The 16234-nt window shown below is 44.3% G+C and overlaps 1 protein-coding gene across 6 annotated transcripts in view; it reads left to right on the forward strand.

The window, feature by feature from the left end:
- The window catches only part of LOC106566212 (dedicator of cytokinesis protein 3), a 401791-nt gene that overhangs the window by 337250 nt on the left and 48307 nt on the right, over window positions 1–16234 (forward strand). For 4 of the 6 annotated variants that reach the window (XM_045691962.2, XM_082959510.1, XM_082959511.1 and 1 more), the window contains 8 exons: window positions 269–344; window positions 3702–3802; window positions 7490–7548; window positions 11603–11751; window positions 14974–15059; window positions 15732–15758; window positions 15901–15996; window positions 16102–16162. In XM_045691962.2, coding sequence (XP_045547918.2) covers window positions 269–344; window positions 3702–3802; window positions 7490–7548; window positions 11603–11751; window positions 14974–15059; window positions 15732–15758; window positions 15901–15996; window positions 16102–16162 — 655 coding nt within the window. The remainder of the gene's footprint in view (window positions 1–268; window positions 345–3701; window positions 3803–7489; window positions 7549–11602; window positions 11752–14973; window positions 15060–15731; window positions 15759–15900; window positions 15997–16101; window positions 16163–16234) is intronic. The other 2 variants (XM_082959512.1, XM_082959514.1) reach the window with 1 other exon arrangement.

Below are 16234 nucleotides of genomic sequence, written 5' to 3' on the forward strand. Positions count from 1 at the left end.
AGTGAAGTTCCTTGAGGGCCGTCGTGGTATTTCGACTTGGGGTGAGATATACACGGCCGTGACGATGACTTGAAGAAAATTATCTCGGGAGGTAATGTGGTCAATTACCTGCAACACATGCAGCATTCTAAAACATATTCAGAAGAATCCCCATTGTAAGTCATTTTAGATGTTTCCCAACATCCACAAAATGGTGGCAGAATGTATCAATAATTAGCTGTTTCAAAACCATTTATGTTAACAGTTCCTGTATTTTTTCCTCCTCTAGCACCATAGTGACAACGGTCCAATATCTGTCTCCGGCTTTACACAAGAACTTCACCGAGGCTGACTTTGAATTCAAGGTGCGTGACTTTGACAGAGTGCACACACACACACACACACACACACACACACACACACACACACACACACACACACACACACACACACACACACACACACACACACACACACACACACACACACACACACACACACACACAAACGGTGAGCTGGTGTTGCTGCAGCCCACGCCAGAGTTCGTGCACACACACAGACACACACACACACACACACACACACACACACACACACACACACACACACACACACACACACACACACACACACACACGAGCAAACACACACACGAGCAAACACGCCCAAGCACGCAAGTCTTGTCCTTGAGGCAGAACAGAGCAATTTCCGCTAGATGGGCCAGCTGCAAAGTCAAAATTGTCTATGTTGTAAAAATTAATGAAACCCCTAGAGTTATTACTGCCGTGAAAATCGAATTAGCATAATAATAAAAAAAAATACCAATAAAAATCAGTCAGTTTAAGATAGAGATATCTGGGGTTTTTGTTGTTGCACTGGATGCGTCTCAATCTGCAGTAAAAGATGACAGAGTGAGAGAGGTGTTTGTCAGAGCATGAAACATCCCGGAAATCGGTCTTCTCACAAAACCATCTGCGGCGTCCCAACAGTTTGGGCTACACACTAACATGACACCTCAGTGGAAAGGTGAGACTCTCAGGAACACGTACATGTCGGTAGTTGTGCCTCACGAGACTCGTCTGAATGACTCCTGGTACCAGTTGAAAAATGAATGGAATTATATACAGTGGGAAAAAAGTATTTGATCCCCTGCAAAACATGACTTAGTACTTGCTGGCAAAACCCTTGTTGGCAATCACAGAGGTCAGACGTTTCTTGTAGTTGACCACCAGGTTTGCAAACATCTCAGGAGGGATTTTGTCCCACTCCTCTTTGCAGATCTTCTCCAAATCATTAAGGTTTCGAGGCTGACGTTGGGCAACTCGAACCTTCAGCTCCCTCCACAGATTTTCTATGGGATTAAGGTCTGGAGACTGGCTAGGCCACTCCAGGACCTTAATGTGCTTCTTCTTGAGCCACTCCTTTGTTGCCTTGGCCGTGTGTTTTGGGTCATTGTCATGCTGGAATACCCATCCACAACCCATTTTCAATGCCCTGGCTGAGGGAAGGAGGTTCTCACCCAAGATTTGATGGTACATGGCCCCGTCCATTGTCCCTTTGATGCGGTGAAGTTGTCCTGTCCCCTTAGCAGAAAAACACCCCCAAAGCATAATGTTTCCACCTCCATGTTTGACAGTGGAGATGGTGTTCTTGGGGTCATAGGCAGCATTCCTCCTCCTCCAAACACGGCGAGTTGAGTTCATGTCAAAGAGCTCCATTTTGGTCTCATCTGACCACAAGAATTTCACCAGTTGTCCTCTGAGTCATTCAGATGTTCATTGGCAAACTTCAGATGGGCATATATATGTATTCTTGAGCAGGGGGACCTTGTGGGCGCTGCAGGATTTCAGTCCTTCACGGCGTAGTGTGTTACCAATTGTTTTCTTGGTGACTATGGTCCCAGCTGCCTTGAGATCATTGACAAGATCCTCCCGTGTAGTTCTGGGCTGATTCCTCACCGTTCTCATGATCATTGCAACTCCACGAGGTGAGATCTTGCATGGAGCCCCAGGCCGAGGGAGATTGACAGTTCTTTTGTGTTTCTTCCATTTGTGAATAATCGCACCAAATGTTGTCACCTTCTCACCAAGCTGCTTGGCGATGGTCTTGTAGCCCATTCCAGCCTTGTGTAGGTCTACAATCTTGTCCCTGACATCCTTGGAGAGCTCTTTGGTCTTGGCCATGGTGGAGATTTTGGAATCTGATTGATTGATTGCTTCTGTGGACAGGTGTATTTCTTACAGGTAACAAACTGCGGTTAGGAGCAATCCCTTTAAGAGTGTGCTCCTAATCTCAGCTAGTTACCTGTATAAAAGACACCTGGGAGCCAGAAATCTTTCTGATTGAAAGGGGGTCAAATACTTATTTCCCTCATTAAAATGCAAATCAATTTATAACATTTTTTACATGCATTTTTCTGGATATTTTTGTTATTCTGTCTCTCACTGTTCAAATAAACCTACCATTAAAATTATAGACTGATAATTTCTTTGTCAGTGGGCAAATGTACAAAATCAGCAGGGGATCAAATACTTTTTTCCCTCACTGTATGGGGACTGTTTCAGTGACAAAAATAAAGGGTATAACATTTTTTAAACAAATAATAACATATGTTTCCTGATCTTTCTTATTTCTCTCAGCTATAGGAGAGACACTTCAGTCCCCCCAAAAAAAATCTAAAGGAAGTTTGTTGTATCTGTTGTTCCATGTGGTTAATCTGTTATTCAATGTGTTTCTATGGGCTAATAGCAGTAATCTGTTGTTCAATGTGTTTCTATGGGCTAATAGCAGTAAGGCCTATCTGTTATTCAATGTGTTTCTATGGGCTAATAGCAGTAATCTGTTATTCAATGTGCTTCTATGGGCTAATAGCAGTAAGGACTATGTGTTATTCAATGTGTTTCTATGGGCTAATAGCAGTAATCTGTTATTCAATGTGTTTCTATGGGCTAATAGCAGTAATCTGTTATTCAATGTGTTTCTATGGGCTAATAGCAGTAAGGACTATCTGTTATTCAATGTGTTTCTATGGGCTAATAGCAGTAATATGTTATTCAATGTGTTTCTATGGGCTAATAGCAGTAAGGCCCAAAAAATGTTTTATCAAATAATTATTATATATTTTTTCATATACTCCAAAGGGGTCCTAAAATTACAAATCAAATATCAAAATGATCCTTGGTACGACCTTCTTAAAACAATTCCATATAGCTTAGTAGAATCCCTCTCTCCCGGCTTAGACAGGGCTTAAACACTTATGGGTTCATTTAAGGTTAAGCATTAGAATTAGTAGTGTAGTTAGGGTTAAGGTTAGGGCTAAGGTTAGGCATTAGAATTAGCAGTGTAGTTAGGGTTAAGGTTAGGGTTCAGGTTAGGCATTAGAATTAGCAGTGTAGTTAGGGTTAAGGTTAGGGTTCAGGTTAGGCATTAGAATTAGCAGTGTAGTTAGGGTTAAGATCTGCCTCCAGAACAAGATTCATGACCCAAAACAACGCTAACCTGCCTCTTTCCTCCCCCACTCCTCTCCATGATCTCTTCAACATTCTAGTTGTGTGTGAATGTAATGCTCTTCTGTTCGACTTAGACATTGAGTACCGTTGTTTAGGTACTTTTTGGGTTTTGCTAATGTGTGTGTGTGTGTGTGTGTGTGTGTGTGTGTGTGTGTGTGTGTGTGTGTGTGTGTGTGTGTGTGTGTGTGTGTGTGTGTGTGTGTGTCTATCTAGGTGTGGAACTCATACTTCAGTCTGACTGTTCTCTACATCAGCCAGCCCAGTCTACAACTAGAGAACACCACCCCAGCCAAGAGGAAGAACGTGTTGGACAAGTATGTACCCTCAAAGAGTTCCCATTCAATCGTCGTCACCGTCGTTTGCCGTTTCTCTTCAAGCATCTTGTTTTCTTTGTTTGTACAGTGAATGTGTTGGACGAGTAAGACTGTTCACAGAGTGGCCTGCCACTCTTCATCACATTTTAACACTTGTCCTGAAGCATGCTGTGTTGTCTCTAAAGTGTTCATCTGTACAGTAACGACCTCCATCTGTACATTAACGACGTCCATCTGTACAGTAACTAGCTCCATCTGTACAGTAACTACCTCCATCTGTACAGTAACGAGCTCCATCTGTACAGTAACGACCTCCATCTGTACAGTAACGACCTCCATCTGTACAGTAACTACCTCCATCTGTACAGTAACGACCTCCATCTGTACAGTAACGAGCTCCATCTGTACAGTAACGACCTCCATCTGTACAGTAACTAGCTCCATCTGTACATTAACTAGATCCATCTGTACAGTAACGAGCTACATCTGTACAGTAACGACCTCCATCTGTACAGTAACGACCTCCATCTGTACAGTAACGACCTCCATCTGTACAGTAACTACCTCCATCTGTACAGTAACGAGCTCCATCTGTACAGTAATGAGCTCCATCTGTACAGTAATGACCTCCATCTGTACAGTAACTAGCTCCATCTGTACATTAACTAGATCCATCTGTACAGTAACGAGCTCCATCTGTACATTAACTAGATCCATCTGTACAGTAACGAGCTCCATCTGTACAGTAACGACCTCCATCTGTACAGTAACGACCTCCATCTGTACAGTAACTACCTCCATCTGTACAGTAACGACCTCCATCTGTACAGTAACGACCTCCATCTGTACAGTAACGACCTCCATCTGTACATTAACTAGATCCATCTGTACAGTAACGACCTCCATCTGTACTGTAACGACCTCCATCTGTACAGTAACGAGCTCCATCTGTACAGTAACGAGCTCCATCTGTACAGTAACGAGCTCCATCTGTACAGTAACGACCTCCATCTGTACAGTAAACGACCTCCATCTGTACAGTAACGACCTCCATCTGTACAGTAACTACCTCCATCTGTACAGTAACGAGCTCCATCTGTACAGTAACGACCTCCATCTGTACAGTAACGACCTCCATCTGTACATTAACTAGATCCATCTGTACAGTAACGACCTCCATCTGTACTGTAACGACCTCCATCTGTACAGTAACGAGCTCCATCTGTACAGTAACGAGCTCCATCTGTACAGTAATGACCTCCATCTGTACAGTAACTAGCTCCATCTGTACATTAACTAGATCCATCTGTACAGTAACGAGCTCCATCTGTACATTAACTAGATCCATCTGTACAGTAACGAGCTCCATCTGTACAGTAACGACCTCCATCTGTACAGTAACGACCTCCATCTGTACAGTAACTACCTCCATCTGTACAGTAACGAGCTCCATCTGTACAGTAACGACCTCCATCTGTACAGTAACGACCTCCATCTGTACATTAACTAGATCCATCTGTACAGTAACGACCTCCATCTGTACTGTAACGACCTCCATCTGTACAGTAACGAGCTCCATCTGTACAGTAACGAGCTCCATCTGTACAGTAACGAGCTCCATCTGTACAGTAACGACCTCCATCTGTACAGTAACTAGCTCCATCTGTACATTAACTAGATCCATCTGTACAGTAACGAGCTCCATCTGTACAGTAACGACCTCCATCTGTACAGTAACATGCACCAGTGTTTTCAGTGGAGTATAGATCCTCGCTGGGATATCCGGCTAGAGGGACCACATGTCTTACAGTGTTTGTCAAAAGTTAAAAAGGTTGTAAGTTTTAATCTTATACCGTAGTAGTGATTTTGCTGAGATTCTGCTCATTTGTTTCCTTCTAGTTTCATTATCATTTTATGCCGTATCTGACTTAAAAATCAAAGTTTATTGGTCACGAACACAGATTTTCAGATGTTATTGCAGTTGCAGCAAAATGCTTGTGTTTCTAGCTCCAACAGTAATACCTAACTAAATGTTTGTGTTTCTAGCTCCAACAGTAATACCTAACTAAATGCTTGTGTTTCTAGCTCCAACAGTAATACCTAACTAAATGCTTGTGTTTCTAGCTCCAACAGTAATACCTAACTAAATGCTTGTGTTTCTTGCTCCAACAGTGCTGTAATATCTAACTAAATGCTTGTGTTTCTAGCTCCAACAGTACAGTAATACCTAACTAAATGATTGTGTTTCTAGCTCCAACAGTAATACCTAGCTAAATGCTTGTGTTTCTAGCTCCAACAGTAATACCTAGCTAAATGCTTGTGTTTCTAGCTCCAACAGTAATATCTAGCTAAATGCTTGTGTTTCTAGCTCCAACAGTAATACCTAGCTAAATGCTTGTGTTTCTAGCTCCAACAGTAATATCTAGCTAAATGCTTGTGTTTCTAGCTCCAACAGTAATACCTAGCTAAATGCTTGTGTTTCTAGCTCCAACAGTAATACCTAGCTAAATGTTTGTGTTTCTAGCTCCAACAGTAATACCTAGCTAAATGCTTGTGTTTCTAGCTCCAACAGTAATATCTAGCTAAATGCTTGTGTTTCTAGCTCCAACAGTAATACCTAGCTAAATGCTTGTGTTTCTAGCTCCAACAGTAATACCTAGCTAAATGTTTGTGTTTCTAGCTCCAACAGTAATACCTAGCTAAATGCTTGTGTTTCTAGCTCCAACAGTAATACCTAGCTAAATGCTTGTGTTTCTAGCTCCAACAGTAATACCTAGCTAAATGCTTGTGTTTCTAGCTCCAACAGTAATACCCAGCTAAATGCTTGTGTTTCTAGCTCCAACAGTAATACCCAGCTAAATGCTTGTGTTTCTAGCTCCAACAGTAATACCCAGCTAAATGCTTGTGTTTCTAGCTCCAACAGTAATACCTAGCTAAATGCTTGTGTTTCTAGCTCCAACAGTAATACCTAGCTAAATGCTTGTGTTTCTAGCTCCAACAGTAATACCTAGCTAAATGCTTGTGTTTCTAGCTCCAACAGTAATACCCAGCTAAATGCTTGTGTTTCTTGCTCCAACAGAGAGAGAGAGAGCTGTCTGTCTGTCTGTCTGTCTGTCTGTCTAACTGTCTTTCTGTCTACTTTGCCTTGTTCACTTCCTGTTTCTCACGTTGCCTTGTTCACTTCCTGTTTCCCACATTGCCTTGTTCACTTCCCTGTTTCTCACGTTGCCTTGTTCACTTCCTGTTTCTCACGTTGCCTTGTTCACTTCCCTGTTTCTCACGTTGCCTTGTTCACTTCCCTGTTTCTCACGTTGCCTTGTTCACTTCCTGTTTCCCACATTGCCTTGTTCACTTCCCTGTTTCTCACGTTGCCTTGTTCACTTCCCTGTTTCTCACACAGTTTCTTTCAAAGGAGAACTAATGAGTACCAGGCTTCAGTTTAAAATATGCAAGCACCATTTCTGATATTCCCTTCACACTCAAAGCACACACTGTAGACATCCGTAATTAATTGATCATCATAATTCTGTGATCTTCAAGGAATGATGTTCTTCAGTCTTCAGTACATTTCCTCATCTGTTAACTGTGGGAATACCAAACATATATAATATCCAATACATGTCAAATAGTCTTTACCTAGATAGAGATCTCTGTCTGTGATTCTCTTACCTGTTGTTTTGTTTCTAGGTATGGTGACATGAGGGTGATGATGGCCTACGAGCTGTTCAGCATGTGGCAGAACCTCGGTGAGAGTTGCTCTCTATCTCACCCTTTATCGTGTAACATTACATTTTAAACGTAGCATTTAGAGGACCTACTGTACTGTAGGATCCTCACCCATGTACACATTTGTCCGTTCTCACGTTCACTCTCCCACCAAACATACGGAATGTTCTCTTGGTACTCAGGTAGCCTAGTGGTTAGAGTGTAGGGGAGGCGGGTAGCCTAGTGGTTAGAGGGGGGGGGGGCAGGTAGCCTAGTTGTTAGAGGTGGGAGGCAGGTAGCCTAGTGGTTAGAGGGGGGGGGGGGGGGCAGGTAGCCTAGTGGTTAGAGGGGGGAGGCAGGTAGCCTAGTGGTTAGAGGGGGGAGGCAGGTAGCCTAGTGGTTAGAGGGGGGGAGGCAGGTAGCCTAGTGGTTAGAGGGGGGAGGCAGGTAGCCTAGTGGTTAGAGGGGGGAGGCAGGTAGCCTAGTTGTTAGAGGTGGGAGGCAGGTAGCCTAGTGGTTAGAGGGGGGCGGAGGCAGGTAGCCTAGTGGTTAGAGGGGGGAGGCGGGTAGCCTAGTGGTTAGAGGGGGGAAGCGGGTAGCCTAGTGGTTAGAGGGGGGAGGCGGGTAGCCTAGTGGTTAGAGGGGGGAGGCGGGTAGCCTAGTGGTTAGAGGGGGGAGGCGGGTAGCCTAGTGGTTAGAGGGGGAGGCAGGTAGCCTAGTGGTTAGAGGGACAGAGGCAGGTAGCCTTGTGGTTAGAGGGGGGAGGCAGGTAGCGTAGTAGTTAGAGGGGGGGACAGGTAGCCTAGTGGTTAGAGGGGGGTAGGCAGGTAGCCTAGTGGTTAGAGGGGGGAGGCAGGTAGCCTAGTGGTTAGAGGGGGGGAGGCAGGTAGCCTAGTGGTTAGAGGGGGGAGGCAGGTAGCCTAGTGGTTAGAGGGGGGGGGCAGGTAGCCTAGTGGTTAGAGGGGGGGGCAGGTAGCCTAGTTGTTAGAGGGGGGAGGCGGGTAGCCTAGTGGTTAGAGGGGGGAGGCGGGTAGCCTAATGGTTAGAGGGGGGAGGCGGGTAGCCTAGTGGTTAGAGGGGGGAGGCAGGTAGCCTAGTGGTTAGAGGGGGGGAGGCAGGTAGCCTAGTGGTTAGAGAGGGGGAGGCAGGTAGCGTAGTAGTTAGAGGGGGGGACAGGTAGCCTAGTGGTTAGAGGGGGGGAGGCAGGTAGCCTAGTGGTTAGAGGGGGGGGAGGCAGGTAGCCTAGTGGTTAGAGGGGGGGAGGCAGGTAGCCTAGTGGTTAGAGGGGGGGAGGCAGGTAGCCTAGTGGTTAGAGGGGGGGAGGCAGGTATCCTAGTGGTTAGAAGGGGGGGGAAGGCAGGTAGCCTAGTGGTTAGAGGGGGGGGAGGCAGGTAGCCTAGTGGTTAGAGGGGGGAGGCAGGTAGCCTAGTGGTTAGAGGGGGGAGGCAGGTAGCCAAGTGGTTAGAGGGGGGAGGCAGGTAGCCTAGTGGTTAGAGGGGGGAGGCAGGTAGCCAAGTGGTTAGAGGGGGGAGGCAGGTAGTCTAGTGGTTAGAGTGTAGGGGCGGCAGGTTGCCTAGTGGTTAGAGTGTAGAGGCGGCAGGTTGCCTAGTGGTTAGAGTGTAGAGGCGGCAGGTTGCCTAGTGGTTAGAATGTAGAGGAGGCAGGTAGCCTAGTGGTTAGAGTGTAGAGGAGGCAGGTAGTCTAGTGGTTAGAGTGTAGAGGAGGCAGGTAGCCTAGTGGTTAGAGTGTAGAGGAGGCAGGTAGCCTAGTGGTTAGAGTGTAGAGGAGGCAGGTAGCCTAGTGGTTAGAGTGTAGAGGCGGCAGGTAGCCTAGTGGTTAGAGTGTAGAGGAGGCAGGTAGTCTAGTGGTTAGAGTGTAGAGGAGGCAGGTAGCCTAGTGGTTAGAGCGTTGGGGCGGCAGGTAGCCTAGTGGTTAGAGCGTAGGGGCGGCAGGTAGCCTAGTGGTTAGAGTGTAGAGGAGGCAGGTAGCCTAGTGGTTAGAGTGTAGAGGAGGCAGGTAGCCTAGTGGTTAGAGTATAGGGGCGGCAGGTAGCCTAGTGGTTAGAGTGTAGAGGAGGCAGGTAGCCTAGTGGTTAGAGTGTAGAGGAGGCAGGTAGTCTAGTGGTTAGAGTGTAGAGGAGGAAGGTAGTCTAGTGGTTAGAGTGTAGAGGCGGCAGGTAGCCTAGTGGTTAGAGTGTAGAGGAGGCAGGTAGCCTAGTGGTTAGAGCGGCAGGTAGCCTAGTGGTTAGAGTATAGGGGCGGCAGGTAGCCTAGTGGTTAGAGGGGGGAGGCAGGTAGCCTAGTTGTTAGAGGTGGGAGGCAGGTAGCCTAGTGGTTAGAGGGGGGAGGCAGGTAGCCTAGTGGTTAGAGGGGGGAGGCGGGTAGCCTAGTGGTTAGAGGGGGGAGGCGGGTAGCCTAGTGGTTAGAGGGGAGAGGCAGGTAGCCTAGTGGTTAGAGGGGGGGAGGCAGGTAGCCTAGTGGTTAGAGGGGGGAGGCAGGTAGCGTAGTAGTTAGAGGGGGGGACAGGTAGCCTAGTGGTTAGAGGGGGGAGGCAGGTAGCCTAGTGGTTAGAGGGGGGGAGGCAGGTAGCCTAGTGGTTAGAGGGGGGGAGGCAGGTATCCTAGTGGTTAGAGGGGGGGGAGGCAGGTAGCCTAGTGGTTAGAGGGGGGGGAGGCAGGTAGCATAGTGGTTAGAGGGGGGAGGCAGGTAGCCTAGTGGTTAGAGGGGGGAGGCAGGTAGCCAAGTGGTTAGAGGAGGGAGGCAGGTAGCCTAGTGGTTAGAGGGGGGAGGCAGGTAGCCAAGTGGTTAGAGGGAGGAGGCAGGTAGTCTAGTGGTTAGAGTGGGGAGGCGGCAGGTTGCCTAGTGGTTAGAGTGTAGAGGCGGCAGGTTGCCTAGTGGTTAGAGTGTAGGGGCGGCAGGTAGCCTAGTGGTTAGAGTGGAGGGACGGCAGGTAGCCTAGTGGTTAGAGTGTAGAGGAGGCAGGTAGCCTAGTGGTTAGAGCGGCAGGTAGCCTAGTGGTTAGAGTATAGGGGCGGCAGGTAGCCTAGTGGTTAGAGTGTAGAGGAGGCAGGTAGCCTAGTGGTTAGAGTGTAGAGGTGGCAGGTAGCCTAGTGGTTAGAGTATAGGGGGGCAGGTAGTCTAGTGGTTAGAGTGTAGAGGAGGCAGGTAGCCTAGTGGTTAGAGTGTAGAGGAGGCAGGTAGCCTAGTGGTTAGAGTGTAGAGGAGGCAGGTAGCCTAGTGGTTAGAGTGTAGAGGAGGCAGGTAGCCTAGTGGTTAGAGTGTAGAGGAGGCAGGTAGCCTAGTGGTTAGAGTGTAGAGGCGGCAGGTAGCCTAGTGGTTAGAGTGTAGAGGCGGCAGGTAGCCTAGTGGTTAGAGTGTAGAGGCGGCAGGTAGCCTAGTGGTTAGAGTATAGGGGCGGCAGGTAGCCTAGTGGTTAGAGTGTAGGGGTGGCAGGTAGCCTAGTGGTTAGAGTGTAGAGGCGGCAGGTAGCCTAGTGGTTAGAGTATAGGGGCGGCAGGTAGCCTAGTGGTTAGAGTGTAGGGGCGGCAGGTAGCCTAGTGGTTAGAGTGTAGAGGAGGCAGGTAGCCTAGTGGTTAGAGCGTAGAGGCCAGTAACCAAAAGGTTGTTGGATCGAATCCCCGAGCTGATAAGGTAAAACTCTGTCTTTCTGCCACTGTTCCCCGGGCGCCGTGGATGTCGATTAAGGCAGCCCCTCCCACCGCACCTCTCTGATTCAGAGGTGTTGGGGGTTAAATGGAGAAGACACATTTCAGTTGAAGGCATTGAGTTGTACAACTGACTAGGTATCCCCCTTTCCCTACTTCGCATTTCATTTGAGCAGCTAAATGTTATCATGTAACAATACTGACCAGATGATAGGAGTATTTCAACGTTGCAGTTTCTATCTAATGTTCTCCCAGTGCTTTTCCGACACACTTTTGAATTGATTCAAATGTTGATTTAAATCCTGTTCTTGTTCTCTCTGTAAAGCCTTTTTTTCCTCCTTGTGATTTTCTGCTGTTCATTGTATCTGGTTGAAAGGAAGTGTTTTGGGTTATTTAATGTAAAGTCTGACTCCTCTTCCTGTCCTCTCCAGGAGAGAACAAGATCCACTTCATCCCAGGTATGATAGGTCCGTTCCTGGGTGTGACCCTGGTGCCTCAGGGGGAGGTCAGGAACATCATGATCCCAATCTTCCACGACATGATGGACTGGGAGCAGAGGAAGAACGGGAACTTCAAACAGGTACACGCACACACTTACGCACGCACGCACGCACGCACACACACACACACACACACACACACACACACACACACACACACACACACCACACACACACACACACACACACACACACACACACACACACACACACACACACACACACACACACACACACACACACACACACACACACACAGACAGACAGAGGCACACACACAAACACGCCCACAGGCACACACACCACTCTCAGTCGGTTTGATCTAACTACATGTATATACAGTAGGTTTGATCTAACTACATGTATATACAGTAGGTTTGATCTAACTACATGTATATACAGTAGGTTTGATCTAACTACATGTATATTACAGTAGGTTTGATCTAACTACATGTATATACAGTAGGTTTGATCTAACTACATGTATATTACAGTAGGTTTGATCTAACTACATGTATATTACAGTAGGTTTGAGCTAACTACATGTATATTACAGTAGGTTTGATCTAACTACATGTATATTACAGTAGGTTTGATCTAACTACATGTATATTACAGTAGGTTTGATCTAACTACATGTATATACAGTAGGTTTGATCTAACTACATGTATATACAGTAGGTTTGATCTAACTACATGTATATTACAGTAGGTTTGATCTAACTACATGTATATACAGTAGGTTTGATCTAACTACATGTATATTACAGTAGGTTTGATCTAACTACATGTATATTACAGTAGGTTTGATCTAACTACATGTATATACAGTAGGTTTGATCTAACTACATGTATATTACAGTAGGTTTGATCTAACTACATGTATATACAGTAGATTTGATCTAACTACATGTATATTACAGTAGGTTTGATCTAACTACATGTATATTACAGTAGGTTTGATCTAACTACATGTATATACAGTAGGGTTGATCTAACTACATGTATATTACAGTAGGTTTGATCTAACTACATGTATATTACAGTCGGTTTGATCTAACTACATGTATATACAGTAGGTTTGATCTAACTACATGTATATTACAGTAGGTTTGATCTAACTACATGTATATTACAGTCGGTTTGATCTAACTACATGTATATACAGTAGGTTTGATCTAACTACATGTATATTACAGTAGGTTTGATCTAACTACATGTATATTACAGTAGGTTTGATCTAACTACATGTATATTACAGTAGGTTTGATCTAACTACATGTATATACAGTAGGTTTGATCTAACTACATGTATATTACAGTAGGTTTGATCTAACTACATGTATATTACAGTAGGTTTGATCTAACTACATGTATATTACAGTAGGTTTGATCTAACTACATGTATATACAGTAGGTTTGATCTAACTACATGTATATTACAGTAGGTTTGATCTAACTACATGTATATTACAGTAGGTTTGATATGTAAGTCGCTCTGGATAAGAGCGTCTGCTAATTGACGTAAATGTAAATGTAAATATTACAGTAGTTTTGATCTAACTACATGTATATACAGTAGGTTTGATCTAACTACATGTATATTACAGTAGGTTTGATCTAACTACATGTATATACAGTAGGTTTGATCTAACTACATGTATATTACAGTAGGTTTGATCTAACGACATGTATATACAGTAGGTTTGATCTAACTACATTAATATTACAGTAGGTTTGAGCTAACTACATGTATATTACAGTAGGTTTGATCTAACTACATGCATATACAGTAGGTTTGATCTAACTACATGTATATACAGTAGGTTTGATCTAACTACATGTATATTACAGTAGGTTTGATCTAACTACATGTATATTACAGTAGGTTTGATATGTAAGTCGCTCTGGATAAGAGCGTCTGCTAAATGACGTAAATGTAAATATTACAGTAGGGTTGATCTAACTACATGTATATACAGTAGGTTTGATCTAACTACATGTATATTACAGTAGGTTTGAGCTAACTACATGTATATTACAGTAGGTTTGAGCTAACTACATGTATATTACAGTAGGTTTGAGCTAACTACATGTATATTACAGTAGGTTTGATCTAACTACATGTATATTACAGTAGGTTTGATCTAACTACATGTATATTACAGTAGGTTTGATCTAACTACATGTATATTACAGTAGGTTTGATCTAACTACATGTATATTACAGTAGGTTTGAGCTAACTACATGTATATTACAGTAGGTTTGATCTAACTACATGTATATTACAGTAGGTTTGATCTAACTACATGTATATTACAGTAGGTTTGATCTAACTACATGTATATACAGTAGGTTTGATCTAACTACATGTATATACAGTAGGTTTGATCTAACTACATGTATATACAGTAGGTTTGATCTAACTACATGTATATTACAGTAGGTTTGATCTAACTACATGTATATTACAGTAGGTTTGATCTAACTACATGTATATTACAGTAGGTTTGATCTAACTACATGTATATACAGTAGATTTAGGCTAACTACATGTATATACAGTAGGTTTGATCTAACTACATGTATATTACAGTAGGTTTGATATGTAAGTCGCTCTGGATAAGAGCGTCTGCTAAATGACGTAAATGTAAATATTACAGTAGGGTTGATCTAACTACATGTATATACAGTAGGTTTGATCTAACTACATGTATATTACAGTAGGTTTGAGCTAACTACATGTATATTACAGTAGGTTTGATCTAACTACATGTATATTACAGTAGGTTTGATCTAACGACATGTATATTACAGTAGGTTTGAGCTAACTACATGTATATACAGTAGGTTTGATCTAACGACATGTATATTACAGTAGGTTTGAGCTAACTACATGTATATTACAGTAGGTTTGAGCTAACTACATGTATATTACAGTAGGTTTGAGCTAACTACATGTATATTACAGTAGGTTTGATCTAACTACATGTATATTACAGTAGGTTTGAGCTAACTGCATGTATATACAGTAGGTTTGAGCTAACTACATTAATATTACAGTAGGTTTGATCTAACTACATGTATATTACAGAAGTTAAAGGGGGCCCTCTTTCACCCACACTCTTCACGCAGTCATGGACGTTACAGAGCATTTATGGCATATTGACTGGGATAAAAATATATTTTTTACCAGGTTTGACCTTCGTTAGAGAGTGAGATTTAAAGTTGCCTTCTCTCTCATTATACCCTGTCTTTTATGGTAGGTGAAACAGTGGCGTATTTATACTGTTCTGTTCAGGTGGAGGCAGAGCTGATAGACAAGCTGGACAGTCTGGTGTCTGAAGGAAAAGGAGATGAGAACTACAGAGAACTCTTCAGCCTGCTGTAAGTAGAGGAATACACACACACACACCACACACACACACACACACACACACACACACACACACACACACACACACACACACACACACACACACACACACACACACACACACACAACCCAACACACACACACACACCAAAACACACACACACACACACACACACACACACACACAACCCAACACACACACACACACCACAACACACACACACACACACACACACACACACACACACACACACACACACACACACACACACACACACACACACACACACACACACATACACACACACACACACACATACACACACACACACACACACACACATACACAAAACACACACACACACAACCCAACACACACACACAACCCACAACACACCAACACACACCAACACCATCACACACACACACACACACACACACACATACACAAAACACACACACACCCACACACACAACCAAACACACACACAACCAACACACACACAAAACACACACATACACACACACACACACAACCCAACACACACACACAACCCAACACACACACACAACCCAACACACACACATCAAAACACACACACCCAACACATGACCATTTCTTTACCTCCTACCTTGATAACGCTGTATTTGCTTGGCTCTCTTTCTGCTGCGTGTGGGATTAGAACCCAGCTCTTTGGGCCTTACCCCAGGTAAGATAACACAGCTCTGATGGACAACAGCCACTAACTCCTCTCTATCTCCTGTCAAATGATGTACTCACAGTGATCACTCAAACCTAGGCCGTTTGGTGGTATTGATTGATAAGGCGTTTGTGTGTTTCCTCGTTTCCAGTCTGCTGGAGAAGATCGAGCAGGAGACTTGGAGGGAGACGGGGATCTCCTTCGTCACCTCTGTCACACGGCTGATGGAACGTCTGCTGGACTACAGGTGAGACTAGATAGGTCCACACTTGTTGTTATGTAACTGTGGAGGGCAGAAGATAAGATGCATTATTATTCATCAATAACTGGACCGGTTCCTCTCTCTGTTTAGGGACTGCATGAAAGGAGATGAGACAGAGAACAAGAAGATTGGCTGTACTGTCAACCTGTTGGTAAGATATTGTAGACTCTGGCTGTACTGTCAACCTGTTGGTAAGATACTGTAGACTCTGGCTGTACTGTCA

Source organism: Salmo salar, chromosome 12 (genome assembly GCF_965601325.2).
Source record: "Salmo salar chromosome 12, fSalSal1, whole genome shotgun sequence".
Lineage (NCBI taxonomy): Eukaryota > Metazoa > Chordata > Actinopteri > Salmoniformes > Salmonidae > Salmo > Salmo salar.